The sequence below is a fragment of the Dipodomys ordii genome, unplaced genomic scaffold, assembly GCF_000151885.1.
Source record: "Dipodomys ordii isolate 6190 unplaced genomic scaffold, Dord_2.0 Scaffold3, whole genome shotgun sequence".
NCBI classification, from domain to species: domain Eukaryota; kingdom Metazoa; phylum Chordata; class Mammalia; order Rodentia; family Heteromyidae; genus Dipodomys; species Dipodomys ordii.
Genome location: NW_012267219.1, coordinates 13251519 through 13272545, shown reverse-complemented (window position 1 = coordinate 13272545; position 21027 = coordinate 13251519). Strand labels below are relative to the sequence as shown.

Below are 21027 nucleotides of genomic sequence, written 5' to 3'. Positions count from 1 at the left end.
GCCACTTCTGGCTTTTTGTGTTTATGTGGTGCTGAGGAATCGAACCCAGGGCCTCATGCTTGCAAGGCATGCACTCTACCGCTGAGCTACCTTCCCAGTCCCACATGATCTTTTTCTAGCTAATGTTTTCAGGATTGTTTTATGATTTTTATTGCTTTCTATGGAATGCATGGCAATTTGTTTCCTTTCTGGAATGTGGGGTTCTGCTGAACTTCATCTGCAAATTGCAGGCTAACAAGACTTGAATGTTGCTCAATCCATTCTTATGCATGGTATCACCATTACAATTCAGCACACTGTGGCATTTGAATATTTTAACAGGGATCAGAATGTCGACTCACTCAATTTATCATCCACCTTAACTCCTGAATGTTTCTCGCTGCTGCTACTATCTCTAGCAAAATTCATTGAAATTTTTCTTTACAGTGTCCTGCTTTCTACCATCTTCCACATTTTTCCATTTTCTTGACTCTAATGTTTGATTTTATTCAACTGCCCAATGAGTCAACAAGATGCTACATACTGATACAACATCCCAAAGATTTTCCTATCCTCACTAATCTTAAGACTCATTGTACTTTAGATGTAATAGCATAAATATACATCCCCAAAACTACCTTACATATTTTTACATTAACTTTCATTTGTAAAGATATTATTACAAATCAATTCTTTTATGATTCCAGTTAAACATACAAACCAACAACAACAAAATTGCTGACCAGCCTACAGCTACAGACACATTTAGAAAGCTACCTTGTTCTTTTCATGACTGACTTAATTTCAGAAATTTAAAATCAGTATCAACTGTTAAATTTCATTTTGTCCTATTTTTAAGCTGTTATCCACAAGACAGGATGGAAGTCCTGATCTTCATACACAATAGGCATTTTATGACCCCACTGCAGCATATGTCATAGAGTTGGTTTATTCACATCTTAGTAGCTTAGCATGTTTACTTGATCAGTTAGAAAAGAAAGCAAAGCAGAAAATCAAAAATAATGAAAAAATGACAATAAGAACCTTAAACTGTTTGGCTGCTATTTAATTATTTTTACCATGAATGAATGGCACAGCGATTGAAGCCAAAATGACTGACACTTTATATAAGAATATTCATTTAAAAGTGCTTTCAGAATGATGGCTCATTCAATGCTAAAAGGCAAAAGTTAGTACACTACACAAATACGCCAGCAACCTAAGTACATTCTGGTTGAATCCTCATCCTTACATATTAAGATATGCCTATTGCTGCCTCCAAGTCAGTCTCAGAGAATCCTAGTATCCTTCTTGGCCTAAAGGGAGAATCTTTTTAGAGAGAAAGAGAGGGACACCTTCTGTCATGTCTATTCCCTATCTTTTGCTCAGTTCCCTTTGCAGAATAAAATGAGACACATTTTGCTTTCCAAATATCAGCTGATACTGAAAATAGTCAGTAATATTTTATCAAATAAATGAATTACTTCAAAAATATATAGTACATATATCCAGAAAATATATAGTACATATATGATATCATATATATGTATATTTCCCTTCCCCTCCCAATTAGAAAAATGTGTATATGAGATGCAGGACATGGGAATCCAATACAGTGAGTGAAGGAAGAACATACAAAAGAAACAAAAAAATCACATAGTACATTGTAAGTACATTAAAAAACAACAGCAACAAAGAAAACACCTCTTATGTCCCTATCTTGGGGTTCATTTCACTTAGCATCATCTTATACACTCATATGTAAATAAGTTTTGAGCTTTTCTGCTCATCTGATAAAATTATCCTAGAAGTATACCAGCAATCCCACTTCTGGGAATCTACCCAAATGTCCACGAACAAGGCCACACTAAATCCACCAGTACGACGATGTTCATTGCAGCATTATTTAACATAGTCAATTTATGGAACCAATCCAAATTTCCCTCAGTAGATAAAATATGGTACATATACACAATGGAATTCTATGCTCCCATCAGAAAAAATGACATTGTTCCATTCATAAGGAAATGGAAAGACTTAGAAAAAATTATATTAAGTGAAGCCAGGCCCAAAGAAAAGCAGGTCACATGATCTCCCTCATCTGTAAGAACTAGAATATATAGAAGATACTCTTAACAAGGAATCTCAAGATCCCAAATGCTTAGGTGGGAAGGACTATATATAACGAAGCCTATTAACACTAACTCCAACTTTTGGAATAAAGAGGCTCTCAATACAACTTCTATACAGTCCATTGTTTTTCTCTATTGTTGTTTTTCCCATGTTTCCCTCATTTGCAATAATTAGTATACTTTTAGGATGATATCATGTGTGTGTGTGTGTGTGTGTGTGTGTGTGTGTGTGTGTGTGATTTTCTGCTGTACCTGAGGTTTTAATTCAGGGTTCTGTGCTATACTTTGTTTTTTTTGTTTGAGGCAGGCACTCTATCATTCTAGACATACCTCTACTTCCAGCTCTTTACTGGTTAATTGGAAGTAAGATTTTCTTGGACTTGTCTGTCCAAACTGTCTTCAAAGCATAATTTTTAGATTGCAGCTTCTTGGAGCAGGTAGGATTATAGGCATGAGTCACGAGTATCAACTAGTGTATATTTTAGTGTAAGTCTTAAAAATTCTTTAGACAAATTTAAATGATGTAATGACTGGGAAGGTGGTAGAGTGCTTGCCTTTCATGCATGAGGCCCTAGGTTCAATTCCTCAACACCACATAAGCAGAAAATGCTAGAAGTGGCACTGTAGGTCAATGGTAGAACACTAGACTTGAGCTGAAAAGCTCAAAGACAGTGCCCAGGCCCAGAGTTCAGGCCCCATAACCAACAAAAAAAAAAAAAGAAGAAAAGAAAACTCTCTAGAGAAATAATGGTGCAATGATATACATTTCATCTTACTGAAATGATCAGAAAATATGGTTTTTTGGGTAGATATCATTGAGAATTTAAGAACTGTTATCAGCTCCAGTAAAGTGCACATTTTACATAGTAAAATTTTAAAAATGAGAAGGAATTAGACAATAATTTGTAAATAGTATTTATATTTTCCTTCTTTCTATAGATGATATGGATCTTAATTTTGGATTATTGATTACAGACAAATGTCTCTATATGAGAGATGGGAAGGAGAGATTGGAAGGGAATGAGGAAACAGAATACACTGTACAAAAGGAAATGTACTCATTACCTGACTCATGTAAATGTAACCCTACTGTACATCACCTCTATAATAACAATAAAGTATATTAAAAAGTCCAAGATAAAAAAAAAAGAAAAAAGTCCAAGATGATGGTAATCTGGATAAAAGGCTCAAATAATATATTCAGATGTTATACAATAATATTTAGAAGGCTTACACAAAAATAATTATGACCACTTCTCTGCACATCACCTTGACAATAAAAATAGCATAGAAAGGAAAAAATCATTACCAAAAGTTTTAAAACTGAGGACACCATGCTTTCAGAGAAGTCTGATGAAAAATTAAATCATTATCTTAAAATACATGATCAATTGACAGTTGGTAGTTTTCGACTTAGCGTAAGACCAGAACCATTAACTGAAAGGGCAAATAGGAAAATGTTAAAGAAGGTGAGCTATGACAAATTACTGAATAATGTAGTGAAAGATTTCCCTTATAAATCTTTAAAACTGAATTACTACTGTTGGATTTGGAGACAGTGAGATATTAAATTTAAATATATGTAACTCTTAATAGGAAAAGTACAAATTCATTTTATAAGCAACTTACACTGCTTATGTTTCTCTGATTATGTACAACAATCTCTTTCTTTGGTACCCTTAGAGTTAGTATTAGTTTTATGTCAAAGACCCTCCCACCAAGCTTCAACTCAGAGCCTCTTTCTTCTCAAGTAATTAATTATGAAATCCAGAAGCTGTAGTAATAGACAATAGCTCCTTTCATTAAAAAAAAGGAAAATAACCACCCTTAGAATAACAAGGACACTTTAGGTTGGTCCAAAAGAGTATAGTAAGGAAACTAATGATCTTATTTTTTTGATGTTTAGTATTCTTTCATTATCAAATGACATTTAGTGAATTTTTTCCCTCAAATACCTATCACATTTTGTATTATAATTATGCATCACTAAATTCTAAGATAAGCTACAATTTTAAGGTCATTGTCAAGGGTCACTGAACGAGTAAAGACCTCTTTTCATAACCTTTTTGCTTTAATATTAACATATGCTATGCTACCTTGTTTATATTCTATGCCGGTAATTGTTTTAAAAATAAATACTGGAACTTTTCCATAGAAATTTAAAATATTTGGGCCAAACTTACTGTGTTCTGATGAGCTTGGAGAGCTACCAAATTTGAGGCAAATTGAGAACATAGATGAAGAAAGAAGAAAACTCAGGCTGCTTCTTTGCAGGCTTTTAACCTGAGCAACATTTTGTTATATATTTTTTGGGTGTTGATTTACTCTAGTTAATAAATGGTATGGCTCCACCAAGATCTGAAAATATCTTTGCTTAATATCAGAAATACAGACCTTGGTGGTACCTACCTATTTCTGTTGCTGGAAATCCAGTCTGAAATGAGTGTGGATGCTTGCTGATGACAGTGCTTGTTGCCAAAACTGCAGGCCAGCATGATCACTTCCCTGCGAAGCTCTCTAGATAACATCAGAAAACAACATTTAAAAAAAAAATGGTGTTAACATTTGGAGAGAAATGTGGCGTAATTCATTATGTAATGGGTACATAAGTAAATTATGACACCAAAGTAGAATCCTATTCTTCTGAGTAAGGACAATTAAGCAGACTGGAAATCACACATCCAAAGTCTTCTCAGAAGAGAGTTCTCCACTCATGGGAACATGTTCTGATCTCAATATCTCAATAAAAGATCTCCAGTGAAAATGTAGCAAGGAAATATAATGCCTTTGTTCTCACTCTTAGTCAGTGGAAGCCTTGATACACAGCAGCAGTCCTTACAGGAAATTGAAATGCAAAATGCAGCATGAAAGAAATGGACTCTCCTGCTGCTTTAGTCACAGTGCTGCTGGAAATGTGTTATTGTACAGCTCTAGGGAAGAAAGGAGTATTAAAGAAAAAAACAGTACTCATATTGGTAGGATGCTTGAACAAGGGATCCATTAAAATTATTTTTTGGCCATCCAAGTTTGATGTATGTCGTAGCAACTTGTTTTAATATATATTCCTAAATGGAGAATAGGAGAAAAAAAAAAGATAATATTAGTTACAAACTCTTCTATTTAGACTCTATAAATTTCACTGTCATTGTAATGCTTTGATATATCTACTTTTAAATATTCATAAATTATAGGTAGAGTAATGCTCTATTCTAATTTATTCAGTACAGTATTTTCAACACAAAAATTAAGTATAAAACACACATGTCAAAATGATAGTAATCTGTTCTTTGCTTCCTACTCAATGACTATGTAATTTGCACTATTAAATATGTTAGGTGACAATTTTTACTTAAAAAAAATAAGGGAAACTGGTACTTATACCCATGCATATGTTCACACAAATATACATAGGTACACTTTAGGAAAATAAATATCTAGTATTTATGAATTTTGTGGCAATAGAACATATGTAAAATAAGGCTGTTATTCTGGGCCTGATCAATAGACTAGCATTGTTGAAGGTGAGATAACCAGAACACCTCCATGAATGATATGCTATTACAAAGTCAAAAATCTATTCAAATTATATATTTAAATATACATATATATGAATATATATATGCTCTCCCTCACTTGAATTGTCAAAGGAAAGCACTGAAATTACAGTAAAAGCAATTCTTCACTTTTACTAAAAATGAGGCATCTGATATCAAGGCAAATGTATTTTACTTTCATATACATTTCTCATGCAGTTTTTCTGGAACAGGCAAAGAGAATTATAAGTGGTTCTCTCACAGACAAAAAAATTATATTAATGACCTCATTTGTTACATGCTTGTTGGAAGAACTTAGACAAAACTAATGATAATAAGCAGTCCAATCAGGATTATTCTCATTTACAATAAAATAAATTGTTAAAGTGTTACTTTCCTGCAGGCTTAGGACAATTAACAAATTAAGCAACTGAGATGACCAACAACTTAGATGACTAAGAAAAGAGCTCAGGTCTTGGAAATGCAGTTTACAATAGTTTTGAATGCATATGCTAAATAGTATAAGATAATTTTATAGAAAACAAACCTCAGCTTCTTATTGGAGAAAAGAAAATAATACGTGAAAATGCTCAGTGATAAGACCTTTAGGAATCAAGAACTCATTAGGAGTACTTAATCCTAATGTTCAAAACGATTATTAAATCAGATTAGGTAGTGTGTGCAGAACAATTTTGAATTGCTAGGCTTTGAGAAGAGGAAAATCTGGTCAGGTAACATTTTGGGATGTTTGTCATGCCTTCATGTCTGTTTGGATTATCTATTGTTTGCTTTCCTGTTTCCCCTTGGACCCAATTATGAATGGGCTTTTGGTTCAATGTTGATCTTATCCTTGTTAATTAAGGAAGTGAATTGGACTCACCATGCCCTTTTGGATAAAAAATAATTCTAAGAATCTCTACTGAACCTGTCTATATTCTGTTAAGATCTTTGGGATCCCCCTTCCCAAGTTAAGTCCTTTGTGAACACCAAGCCCTTTAACTCTTGGAAAGTACATTTGAACTTTACGGATTTGTCATGTATATTTCTTCTTAAATTCTGAAGCATTTAAGCTTAATTGACACTTTCAGGCCAGAACAAAAGTCAGCTTCTATTAAATTTCTTCTTCAGATAATGGTCATTGGTATTATACAGAAAATCGGGACAAAAAAATGACAACATAAACTAGCAGAAGGAATTTTTAAAATAACTCAGGATCGGTAGTATACAATAGAATAAGAAAAAAATATTTTATCTTCTAAAATAAGAGAGAGAGGAAATTATGTATTTTTTTACATTGAAGATATTGTAGTTCTCCATGCGGTCCAATAATTTGTCTAGAGGATAGAGAGCTCGGCTGGCAGCATGCCAAGGAAGAAAATCCTTCTCCTCAGACAGGTATCTGATAAGCTCCAGGGGAATATTCTGAGGCAAATAGCCAGCCCTGCACAGTCAAAAGGAAGTTAATGTTAATTACATGCAGAAAGTACACCATGATGCAAAACTGAAGATTTTACTTATGCAAATAATCTTGCAGAAAGCAAGATTCATCACAATATAAAGCAAGCAGACTCCGTGTTATAAAAAATAAAATTACTTTTTAACTACAGTCCTACTAAGGCGCTAATACCCCTCAATCTATACAGGGTTAGAGTTAAAATTTTACATGAATACAAAACATCGGAATACTCAGATTTAAAAAGAAAAAGGTAAGAAAAGAATGATGGAAGTTGAATAAAAGAAACCCTGATTATTTATCTTGATAGAAGCTCTTCTGAAATAGCCCATGTGAGGGCACACAAAGATGCCATCTCTGAAGCAGAGACAAAGCCCTCAGCCAATACCCAGCCTTGTTCTTGGACTAAAACTCCAGGACTATGAGAAAAACATGGGTTATGGATCATTCAGTGTAAAACGTGGTATTATAGTAATGTAACAAGACAAAGACAATGATCAGTAATTACAGACCTTAACACAGGATGTGGGAAATATGAAAGCCAGCACCTGCCACACTGTTCCTTCAGAGTATCATCAAGTTACAAAGTCCTTTAGTTTGTGCATGGTAGAAGGTGGACGGGGAGCAAGCCAAGTATTTTCTCATCCTCATTTATAATGTTTGTCTGATTATTTAGTTCTTACTAAACATGGTTATTGTTAGCTTACAATTAATGTTTACAGAATGCATAATAAAAACCAATTCTGATCATTCTACTTCAGTTTTCTTTAAATTAATTCCAAACTTGTAGGCCACTTTAAATATTGTGATTCAACCATTAAATCAGTTCAATTACTGTTACTATCTGACATAAGGAAGAATGATGAAATAACAGCAAATTTTCCATAATTCTATAATTTCTTAGAAAATTTGGCTAGTGTAAAGATTATGGAGGTTGTCACCATTTTATGCAGTGTCCATTTTATACAAGCTTGTAGACATAGAATGATATTAGGCTACAAACTGGAGTAAGTAAGAAAATTTATCTATTATCTGTCAGATTTTGTTTTCATAATGAAAAAGGATGTCATTTAAAAATAATTACTTGGTTGCCTTACATAAAACATTTCAGATTTTTTAATTTGTTCCCCTTGGTCTTGTCATTCTAAATATTAATTAGCATTTACTCATCTTCTCTTTTCTCACATACCATGAAGCATATAATTATAGATTTGAAGTTTTTTTAGAAACAATTGTTTTGCTGACAAAATAAAGGTTTTGGTTTTCTTCTTTTGTAAACCATTTAATTACTCACTACTTGTGGATCTCACATGAGTTTGAAAATTCTGAAAATTACTTTAGTTATATGTTCACAAGGGCTTAGACATGATCACCTATGTCAACTGCAGCATATTACATTTTATTTCACCTCTATAAGTGGATAGACACTCATTATTTAATGGCATGCTGTGTGAACATGATGATTCCCTATGTAAGTGACAGCAAATAATGTCTTAGGAAGACACTTGGCCTTAGAAGACTAGCCTGGATCTGATGCCACCACTGATTATCCATGTACAACTAGGTAATAATTCATTTCTCAAGCCCTCTCTTTCCTTGTTTATAAAATAAAAAGGCTTGTTTCCATATCTTGGAGTTCATTTCAATTAACATCATCTTATATAGTCATATGTACATAGCTATTGAGATATTGTGATCTTCTGCCAGGCTTATCATAGACATATATTAATTATTACAAATGAGGGGAAACATGGAGCCTATATTTCTTTAGGTCTGGCATGCTTCACTTAAGATGACTTTTTCCTAGTCTTTCTAATTCTTTATGAATGGGACAAGGTCATTCTTTCCTATGGAAACATAGAATTCTGAAATGAACTCCAAGATATGGAAGCAAGATATTTTGGTGTTTTGTTTTTATATTTAATGTACTGTATGAAATTCTTTTTTCTTTCTTTCCCCCACTTTGGTTTATCCCCTGTTGTCACTGTTTTTGATTTTGGTACCCTGTGACTTGTATATACATGTATATGATTTGGGGAAGGGAAGGGGTACAACAAAATGGTAAGTCAAAGGACAAAGGATAAACCAATGCAACAGCAATACTCACAAGACACTGTGTTGGAAATTAACTTCACAACTTGGGAGGGGAGAAGGAAGGGAGAGAGAAAGTAGGAGAAAAACAAAGGAGGGGATAACAATGTTTGACAAGAAATGTGTTCATTACCTTACTTGTGTATTTATGTAACTGTAAACCCTCTGTAATCACCTTTACACTAAAATGAAATAAAATTTAAAAATAATAAGGAGAAAAAACAAAAGGCTGAATGAACTAAGAGACATGTTTAGCACCCAAACTTTATATTCGAACCTATGAAAACAGATTCACACTTTTTATTCAAACTTTATTTTGAACCTGCCGAAAATAATTTTAATAGCATGAACATAATTTATTTATATTAAAACTTAGAAAACATAATCCCATGCTCTCTCAATTGCTTAATATATTCAGATCTAATAGACGAGGCTTGCATGTAGGTTTTATAAGACATCTGGCACATAATTTGAAAAATAAAAGTAAAGTATTCCCGAAGAAGTTTCAAATAATACTGACAAGTAAAGTATTCATTAAATAAGTAAAACAGGTCAAGTTCTGTTTTGAGTCCTAACAGTAGTAGTAACTAACTGCTCAGTAAAATACATACTTTCCTCTCCTTTCAAGAACAGACTAGAATTTTCAATCTTCCTGGTTTAGACATGTTAATATGACCAAAATCTAATAAATGGATGTGCATCTTTGGCAAGGATAATATGAAATGGAGTATGTAAAAAAAAATCCAAAGGAGCCAGGCGCTGGTGGCTCACACCTGTAATCCTAGCTACTCAGGAGGCTGAGATCTAAGGATCACAGTTCAAAGCCCACCCAGGCAGTCTGTGAGATTCTTATCTCCAATAAACCACCAGAAAGCTGGAAGTGGCACTGTAGCTTAAGTGGTAGAGCTCTAGCCTTGAGCTGAAGAACTGAGGGACAGCGCCCAGGCCCAGAATGGAAGCCTTACAAATGAACCCCCCCCAAAATCTTAATGATCTCTGGGTTCCTGAACCACTGTGTAGCCAAGCCAATTCTCAAACTTAGTCCTGCTATTTAAACAGGAAATATCAGTCATTGTGTTTGATCTACAAATATGTTTGGGTCTATTTTTTAAGCAGTTAACCTTCTCTAATGCAGTTTTCAAACAGAATAAAAAACAAATTACACTCAAATTGCCCTCATTCTGCTTTGTTACCAACATATGTAAGTCATTACCTACTGCATAATTCAATAGAGTTGCATTTAAACCGACTAGATCAAAATATGTAGCTACACTTAATTGGCCAAGAGGATGATCAGCTTCATTACAAAATTGAGAATTGTAAGAGATAATGTTGGGAAATAGGTTACCTAGTTTAAATGTGTTTGTGTAATTGGCTGGTAATGATATCTGTGATTACTACTACTGATAATGCCATCAATATAGGAAATGTGTGGGTTCTCATGAATGGAACACTGCATTGGCTTAAATTAATCAGCCCAGTGGGGAACACATCAAGGGCTTTGGTGCTAACAGGCAGTTTTCTCAAATTGGTATCATCAGAAAGAAATGATACTAGCAACATGGAAGAAAGAGCAAGTTCAAAGAAGGTGTCATGTATTGTAGTGTCTTATTGATGTTTTAGGAATAAGTGATATAGGAGATCTATATTCACGATCGTGTTGGAGGCATAAGAAACAATTGAAGAACTGAAGAATAGACAATCAAAAGGAGAATCAAATGAGGACCATTAAAGACATCAATAAAAGATTGTCCATCTGCAACTACACAGCTGCTCCTCCCATCCTCCACTCTGTACACATACCCTCCTTTCCTTCCTCCTCCCCCATTTACTGGAGTTTGCAGTACAATATATCTTTAAGGCATACAAGACATATTTTAATGAGAAGGATATTAAAACCAGGCTGTATTAGCTGACTTTAGCTGCCTTAGTTTTCACCTAAAATCCTCAGAACTGCTTATAAAATAAGCCAATCTGAAAATATGAATTTTAACTCTAATGTATTAAAATGGGCAGCTTTTCTTTGAATAACTTATTTTTACTGTGAGTTTTCTTTAAAGGCAATTGTTTCTTCACACCTTGAAATTTAGAGAGGAAAGCACAAACATTAGACTCTCCAGACAACCACACTCATCTTCATTAAATGAATATTCATTTAAAGCCAATAAATCGCCTACTACATATATCACAATATAGGCACAAGACACTGGATGTGTTCCTTAGGCAAAGATTTTTAAAGCACTCACTGAAATAATTAAAAAGTTTACTAGCTTGTGCTTTTTATTCTTTATTATTCATTATTAAGTGACTTTAAATGTTATTTGTGGGAAGATGGTACAGCAAGCTTAGAATGTCAGGAGTCCTTGGAGTAACACGGAATTAAATTTAAAAAATCATGGGGGAAGAATCTCTGCCTACCAATGTACATTTGGTCAGTACCTGGAGAAAAAGGAGGTATAATTTGTTTCTGGCTGAACTATTGTGTGCAGAGATGATAAAGAGTATTCCTTATCTGTAGCCCCATAAATGTAAAAATATGAGAAATGCAAAGCAGTTGTCATAGGCCTTTCATTTCTTTCCCTTTCTCTTCTAAGAAATTATTGCCAAACTTGACTCAGGCATTTATTTTCTTGGCTTCAGTAACACCTTAGAAAAGGGTCATTCATAACAGATTTATAAAAGTAGTAATGGTTTTACCATAATCTTTCTCATTCATTGGACTTAAATTTTTAAGGAAAAAAAGTGTGCTTTACCTAAATTTTCCCCTTATCTTAATGCAGAACCTAGCACAAAGTAGGTACTCAATAAATGTTTCTTAAGCTTAAATGATGGTGGCAATGATCAAATTTTAAAATAGTAGTACTTGCCAAGTTCACTAAGACATAAGCATAATTTCTTTAAAATTCAGCATTTCAAAGGTTAGCACCAGCATCTGAATGCTAATAGATCACACATATAATTTAAGAATAATATTACAAATATATTTCTCATATTTATTTTTGTGTCAGTGCTGAGGCTTGAACTGTTTTCTCTTGAGAACAGTTTTGTTGTTGCTGTTGTTGTTGTTATTTTTGGTCAGTTATGGGGGTCTAAATCTCGGCCTGGGCACTGTTCCTGAGCTCTTTAGCTCAAGGCATGTGCTCTACTACTTGAGCTACAGTACCACTTCTGTTCCTCCCCCCACCCCCCGTGGTGGTTTATTGGAGATAAGAGTCACAGACTTTCCTACCCTGGCTGGCTTTGAACCCCGATCCTCATATCTCAGCGTCCTGAGGAGCTAGGATTACAGACACTGAGAACAGTTGTGGGTTTTTTGTTGTTGTTGTTCTTTATGTATGTATGCATATGTTAGTGTAAAGATACTGTATAGAAGGGTTACTTACATGAGCAAGGTAATGAGTACATGTCCTATCCCGCATTGTTGCCCCTCCTTTATTTTTCCCCTAACATCCCTTTCTCCCCACCTCCCCAACTTCATGCCTGGCATTGTATCAGCAGGACTCCAGACTAGGTGTTATTTTTTGGTTTTGGGTTTTGGATTTTTTTTTAAGTAAGTGACTAAATTTTCATAGGAAGGCCACTGCTATCTAGCCACTAGTTTTCAGTAAGCCAGGATATGGGAAAATCAAATACCTTCACAGACACTTAACAGCTTTGTATTATACTTCGAAAATTACTCTCCCTAAAGCAGGAATGCTGTTTGCAGTAGCAAGTTAAATAAATTGATGGAGGACTTACAAATCTCTTTCTCCTGACCAGTATATTGACACTGATGAATGGCATGATTTCTCCAATCCATTTTCTTCTATAAACATTTGAGAATTAAAATAATATATTCAGAAGTAACTTTTCTACAACTTGTATAGTCTCATTCATACCACCACAAGACTTTCCTCTTTTCATACCCTGCCTTCCTAATTCCCAGGACTTCACAAAAAAAAATCAGCTGTCATCTTAATACAGAGGGGATTGACAGTACTAAATAGTGTTAGAAGCAACATAAACATTTTGCCACTAAATGAAAGAGGTAATAATTGCCAAGTATTTGGCCACAAAGTATAAAGAGGCTACAGCTTTATGATTAACTTGGCAATTTTTTAAAAATTATGGATTTAACTGTTTTATACTATCATATATTAAGGACTACCATATAGTAATACATGATACAGGAAGATAATGAGGTGAGTTTGCTTCTGTTACTAATGAGGGAGGGGAAAATAAAGGAAAGTATGTGCTACCTTACCTATATAACTGTAAACCCTCTGTACATCACCTTTACAATAAGATTTAAAAAGAACAGTAATACTAAGCTGGATCAGTAATATCAGGCTTCTTTGTTGGATATAGAAGCTATAGTTTATAGGAAGACAATCACTCTGCCAGGCTCACCTACCTAACAAATGGTATCGATGGAATTGAAAGGTAAGGCCGATAAGAAATCTAGTGCTTCCATCACATGAGGCTGCCTTTCAGAATGCGTATGCCTGCAGTCCAAGCTGCTCAGGAGTCAGACATCTGATGGATCATTTTTGGAAAACATCCTAGGTAACAAGTTGGCAAGACCCTACCTTCATAAATAATATGGGCTTGGTAGTTTGTGCCTGTGATCCAAGGCAAACCTGAGCCAAAATGTTGAGACACTACCTGAGAAATAGCCAAAGAGAAAAAGGATGGGAAGTGTGGTTTAAATAGAAAGTGCCTGTCTGAAGCCTAAGTTCCATATATACATATGTTACATGTATGTGTACACATGTGCGTGTGTGTGTGTAAAACAGCTGGATTGAAGGGAAAAGAGCTAGGATGAGAATTCTGGAAGGAAAGATTTAAATCAGCTCATGTGGGATGGCTTCACCTGCATGAAGTAAGACAACAGAACTATCCACTCTGGCTGAAGGAGAATTCTACCTGAGAAAACAGCAAATTCAAAGATCCTAAAATGAGAAACCTATTTAGGTTATTGGACAAATAACAGAGGTCTTTATGGTTGGCAGTGATGTCATGAAGGACTAAACAGGGCCTTCAGATTGTTTTCTTTATCAGACAATGTATTCACTATTAAAGATAGGGCAATATTCATGACAGAGAAGAGGTTGTGTAAGGCAAGAAGGCTTTTATATTGATTTTTTAAAATGCCATATTTACTTGCAATCACAAATAGTAAAAGAAGAACCTTCTCTGTTTTGTCTTCTTACTTGCATGATAAATTATTAATAGTAACAAGTTAAGCTGCAACAGCACTCACAGAATCAAGAGAGAGAGAATGCCACAGTTTAGATGATCCTGCCATGTACTGTTGTACCAAGAAATGTTTTGGTTTTTCTGTTTGGTTTTGTTTCTATTTGTTCACTTTGTAATCCCAATCACATAGTCCTCTCTACTCCCTACTTTATTTACAATGGGAGATCACCAAATGATGGAATTTGTCTGGAAGATAAAGTTGCTCATGTTCAGGGAAGTGGAATAGGAAGCCTAAGGTAGCCCATATGACGCTTTTTAAATTGTGGATCAAAATGTGATGTGATTCTGCTGAATTTGGTCTCCATGCTTCTCTTCAATGAGCTTACCTTCATTTAAATGGATGTTTTCTTTCCAGAAACAAAAAGTTCTGCCTCTTGAGTGAACCCTGAAGGAACTGAGCTTGTTGTAAAAGTTGACTCTTTCCTAGCTTCTGGAGCAAGCTGCACTTAGCAACATAGCACAAGGGCTGGCTGAAAATGTGGCTTAGTGGTAGAGTGCTTGACTAGCATGCATGAAGCCCTGAGTTTGATTCTTCAGTAACAGAAAAAAGTCGGAAGTGGTGCTGTTGCTCAAGTGGTAGAATGCTAGCCCTTGAGCAAAAAGAAGTTGCAGGATAGTGCCCAAGTTCAAGCCCTAGGACTGGCCAAAAAGAAAAAAACAAGAAAGAAGAAAGACAAGAAACACAACACAAGACCGATGTGGCCAGAGCAAAGTGGCTGAAGGTCTGGCCTGGTAAAGTATAGACTTTGTGCGACTCTGGTATCTTTCCTGGTCTACTCAGGTGTTCTCAGGAAAATGTAACCTATTTCTTTATTACTTGATTTCTTGTCTTTCATCAGTTTAACCACTCACTTTGTCTTAGAGCATTTTCCCCCAATATATACCTCTCTCAAACAATCCCTCATCTGCAGCCCTCTGTTGGTTAACTTCAGTTTTGAGAGTCTGTGCTAAATTGCTCCAAGGCCAACTCTTTGATCACTCTGTTTTGCACGTTTTGAGTGCTTTGAACATACTATGTACCCACTCTACCCCTGAGCTGACCAACTCTTCCATGGAAACCGAGACACTGTAAACACCAGAAGTCCGCAGAGATGATAATCCCAATTTCCTTCATGCTATCAGTACCCTTCTTGGAAAGCCAGATGCCTTGCACCAACACGCCTTTCTTATTCCTGTCCAAGATCCCACCCAAGATTCCTCTTCTGCAGGGAGCCAATGCAGACCCACCAGCATGGCAGACCTCCCAAATACCACAACAGACTCTCGGGCCACACACAGCAGGACCTTGGGCTGGCTGCAAGTGTATTAGAAACACATCACCAACTTGTTGAGCTGGGAAATGATCTGATTGGACTTTTTGCTTTTAAAAGTGATGCTCACTGCTGCAGTGTTCAGATGCAGCATCACTCAGTTGCAAACTCAGAGGTGCTACATTTTCAAGATGAAAATGAAATAAAATATGACTTTCTTTCAGGCTCTCTCTCCATGTACATGGGTAAAATATCCCACAGTGAGTGAAATGGATGATGTTAAAAGAAAAACAAAACCAAACCAATAAAAACCCCATGATTCTGTGGATCTTTGGTCATGTCTGAGATTTGTTTTAAAAAGGTATTTTTGTAAAGATATAAGAAAATATATTCCTAAAATTTCATTTATTATTAGATAATAAAGGGAAGGGCTATTGATAAATTGTTTAGGCAATGAATATATTTTAAAAGGATATATACTTTATAGGCAGGAAGCTGTATGTCCCAATTTGGGTTAATTAGCTAAATTAGTATAAAACTCAATACAGAAAATAAACTGAATTTAATACGTGAAAATTATCCACATAGCTATGATTTCCATGGAAAAGACAATTCTTCAAGCTAATATGAAATTCTGCTTATTCAGCAGTGAAGTTTCCAAATGATGTGAGCAGTCACATGAGAGCAAAAATAGTAAAAATTCCAGGAGGATTTTTTAAGAGGTTAGGTTACTGCTATCAAGATATCAAATCATTAACCCACAGGCCCATAAATCAGTGAAGCTTCTAGCTTCCTCCTATATGTCTGCTTTTTAGAGAAATGTATGAATAACAGAAAGCCAGAGAAGAGAAAAAACATCACTCAAAACTAATAACTTACAAATAGCCAGGTATATCTCCTCTAGTCTAAACATTACATCAAAAGTTTTGCTTTTTATAGAGATTTTATCATACTGCACGTACAAGTTTATATATTTAAACTATTGTGATTCAAATGCTGGTAAAATTCTTTAGGATTACCTCTGAACTGGTTCTAATAATGTTCTGAAGAAAAGTCACTATTACTGAGTATTTATGATATATATGTATATATACATACACAATATATTATGTACTATATATTCAGATTAAAAGTAGCAATACTGTAAACACATTTGTGCACAATGATTTTATATGTCCTAAATAAGTTTCTTTATATGAAATAGCCAAATTAAAATGAACAGGGTAAAGTTTATAACATAATAAATTCTTGGTAAATCCTCAAGTTTACAGTCTTTGTTCAAAAGGCAACTTGAGCAGTAACTGTAATGGCCAATATAGATTCACTTCCAGCTTATGTGTCAATGCTTCAAATGCATTACTATATTAAATCCTCTATTACCACTATCCCCATTTTACAGAAAAGAACAGATTCTCCAGGGCCATATTGCAAATGAAGTGATACTAGTATTCAAATACCAGCTACTCAGCCTTTATGTGCCAAGTCCCAAATCTTTTTACTTCACCCTGCAAAAAAACTTTAAAAAAAACCTGTCAATAATCTTGTGTTGACATTTGCAAACAAGAAAAGAAGCTGAGCAAAGAAGGAATTAAGAACTGAAACAAGTGAAAATCTTATGCGCTAAGGAATGTACTTAGATCAGAATGGGGAGTGGTTTGGGTTATGGCATGGGTTTGAAATAGGATTTTATGGCTAATTGTAAACACAGCTTTTAGCGTTTGGACATTTTGATGTTTTGGTTACACTCACATGCCATTTTGTTCACAACTGATCCTTACTCCTGGCTTTCCTTTAGTATGTGGTCTAAATCAGAGAGGACTGCTGGCTCAGATTTCAGCCTGAAACTACTGACTTCATGAAGAAGCAATGTATCTACCTTAAGGAAAACAGAAAGGTTTAAAAATACTACTGAATGGATAAAGAAAATGTGGTATATATACACAATGGAGTTCTATGCTTCCTTCACAAAGAATGACATTGCTCCATCCATAAGGAAATGGAAAGGTCTGGAAAAAATTATATTAAGCCAAGTAAGCCAAGCCCAAAGAAAATTAGGATGCATGATTTCCCTATTTTGTAATAACTACAATATTGCTATGACATTCTTAATGGGGGAATCTCAATAGCCTAATTGTTAAGTGTATAGAACCATATAAAATGAAGTGTATCAACATGAACTCCCAAGAATTGGAAATGAGGTTCTTATGCCCTGTATGCAGCTATTTCTTTTCTTTTACTGTTTCCTTTTCTGTACCCTTGTCTTGTAAATAAGTTTATCCCATCTGTGGAAGGGAAAGAGAATCACAGAAATATCAAGACAATGGATGATCTAATGCAACAATGATACTTACTAGACACTATGTTAGAAATGAACTATACGATTTGTGGGAAAGGGCATATGGAGTGGTTAGCTGGCAAAAATGAGGGAGGAAGTTACAGTGTTTAGAAAGAAATGTACTCATTACTTTACTTATGTAACTGTAAACCCCCCCCTTTACAATAAAGATAAAAAAAAAAGAAAAACCACTGCTTCAGGTCAACATATATATAATTTATATATACATACATGCATATTCACATATATGTGTATATACATATATAATATATACATATATATGTGTAATATATACATACATTTATAACATATTATATAATACAAAATATGTATATAATAGATATATATAGTACACGTATGTATTGTATATACATATATAATATATACATGTATGCATATAATCTATATACAATATGTAATATATACTTATGTAAATATATACATATATAAATATATACATATATACTATATACATGTATACAATATATAAATATTACATATACTGTACAATACTGGGGTATGAGATAGAAAAAAAGAGATGGTAATTATGCATGTTACCAAAATTTACTGGCAAAGAAATGCTTTAAACAACAGAAGTTGTTTCTATTTCAAGGGCTTATAGAAAAAGACAAATTTAAGACTAGGAAATACTTGTGGATGTTACAGTCAGATTGAAGTACGAAATTAAAGAAGATTCATATTATAGCCTAGACATAATTTTACTGCAGACACCTGGACTTGGAAAGAGATCCAAAGATAGACTACCTCAATTAAAAATTTCAGAAGGAAATCTCACAGCCAAATCCAAATCTAGTTTATTTACAGATATAGCATTACATTACAATTCCTTAGATAATTTTCTAGACAAGTGAGATTGAAATTATAGCCTGATAGAAAAGTTAATAATTGAGAAAAATGATAAAATTAGCTAAGAATGGATGTTTAAAAAATACTTTTGTACTTAAAGCCCCAAGAGGAAAGACTTTGGAATAATCAAATGAGGTAGGGGAACTCAATCAACACTGGAGTTTAATTTTCAGTCATTTTTTCAACCATATACTGAAAATACTTAAATAAATTGTTTTGATATCTGGAATTTGCTTCAAGGAAGCATGAAAATCTGAATGAGGAACTACCCAAAATAGAATTGTCCATGGGTAAATAATTGCTGATACTTTGTGATGGATCAGGAAATGGATTACACTCTTTTGTCAATTTGTGTATACAATCAGAAATCTTCATACTGATTAATTAATAAAAAAATCAAGGACAAGGTGTTAAAAAGTCTCCCTGCCTCTATTAGATATCATACAGTGTTTGTGAAGTACATACTTAAAAATGTCTGCCAAATAACACACTCATGAAAGGAAATCTTTCATTGAGTGATTTCGTTCTGTATCAAATGGGGGAAATGCTACTTTCTGCCCAGAGTCATTCTGTGCATCAAAAATATAAAAGAAAGAAATGAATTGTAAAGTTCGTTTTTCAACCTAGCGTCTTGTACATCTCATGTTGCAATGTTTTTTCCCTTCCCCTCCCCAAATTATAGCAACATCAAATACAGTGAAAACAGGGGTTATACCGTGGGGGAGGGGCATACAAAGCAACAAAAAATCACGTGGTACCTTATAAATACGTTAGAAACAATAGCAAGAAAGAAAAATTGGGGATGGGGGGTGGGGAGGAGGGAGTGTAGTCATGGAGATGGGAGGGAAGGGATGGTAGGGGCCAAACAAAGGAGGAGGCAACAATGCTTGATAAGAAATGGACTCATTACCTTGCTCATGTAACTGTAACCCCTCTGTACAGTATTATCACAATAAAAAAACTTATTTAAAAGAAAGAAATGAAGACTAGGATGTGCACCGTAAAGTGCCCCACAAATGTGGAGAGCCTGAAGACTAAAGGCCCAGAATTAGAATTCACCTGCCACGTGTTCCACATCCGTGTTCTGACCTTGATTTGTTCCTTCCAACAAACTCCTAAAACTCATGTACAGATCCCAGCACATTCATTTTCTCCTTAGGGACAAAGTACCAAATGGTAGTGTAATTGCCAAGGGAAAATTATTACTCTGTTCTGAATTATTTCCATCATAAATCCAAAACCAGTCAAACAGGCACTGTCACAAAAAACGACAGGGTTGCTGTACAGTGACGAGGATCGCACATACAAGTGCCCCATAAATCCATGAGTACTGCAACCCTCCAAAGTCACTCTGAATCATGTGTTTAAATCAGGAGGGGAAGCCAGGCTGGCAGCAGGTTGGCCAACACGGTGGAAACACTGAAAGTGAGGCTGATTTACTCAGCCATCAGTGACACAAATATTCCATCATCTGTCGCATGTAGATTTTTATAACTCGTTAAAAGCATTTTTGTCTTAATATTTTCCTATCATATCAAAGGTGGGGAAATAAAGATTGTTTTTCATTTAGTAATGATAACACATAACCATCTCATTTCTCTGAAACTCAATCACAGCTGCTATTGGAGATATTAAAGCCCGTTAGAGAAACAATCTCAAGTCATAGTGAATGACAGGACAGGGACAGAGAAGAACACACCTTCTGTGTGTGCCATCATCTTCCTCTAATCTTAGTCGAATAGTCTCCAGTCCTGGAGAAATGAAATAGCTAATCTAATTCTTTATGACTTAAAGTGATATTTTCCTGTCTCTCAGAATATTATGCTCCATTCCAAATTAGAGTTAAAAGCTACCCAATGCCATTGCAAATGAAAATGTGGAAAGTAAAAGTATTTTTTATTACCGGTGAGATAGAAAAAAGGACTTCAAGTATATAATTCGCTGCATATGAAAAAGATTTGTATCTTGAATAAGACAGCTGGGCCCACTCGAAATCACCTCTGAGGAAGCAGAGATGCTAGAATTGTTTTCTGAATTTTATTCTCCTTCAAAGGGTTCTAAGTGACAACCTAATGTAATAAAGGATAAAAGTATAGATGTATATATAGATATGTACTGACCCACAGAAATTATGCCAGTATTGAAATGA

At 34.7% G+C, this 21027-nt stretch overlaps 1 protein-coding gene across 1 annotated transcript in view; it reads right to left on the bottom strand.

The window, feature by feature from the left end:
- Nucleotides 1-21027, bottom strand: part of Trhde (thyrotropin-releasing hormone degrading enzyme) — a 372401-nt gene that overhangs the window by 27300 nt on the left and 324074 nt on the right. The window contains exons 14-16 of the mRNA XM_013018686.1: nt 6938-7085; nt 5079-5176; nt 4521-4628 (exon numbers count right to left, since the gene is read on the bottom strand). Coding sequence (XP_012874140.1) covers nt 4521-4628; nt 5079-5176; nt 6938-7085 — 354 coding nt within the window. The remainder of the gene's footprint in view (nt 1-4520; nt 4629-5078; nt 5177-6937; nt 7086-21027) is intronic.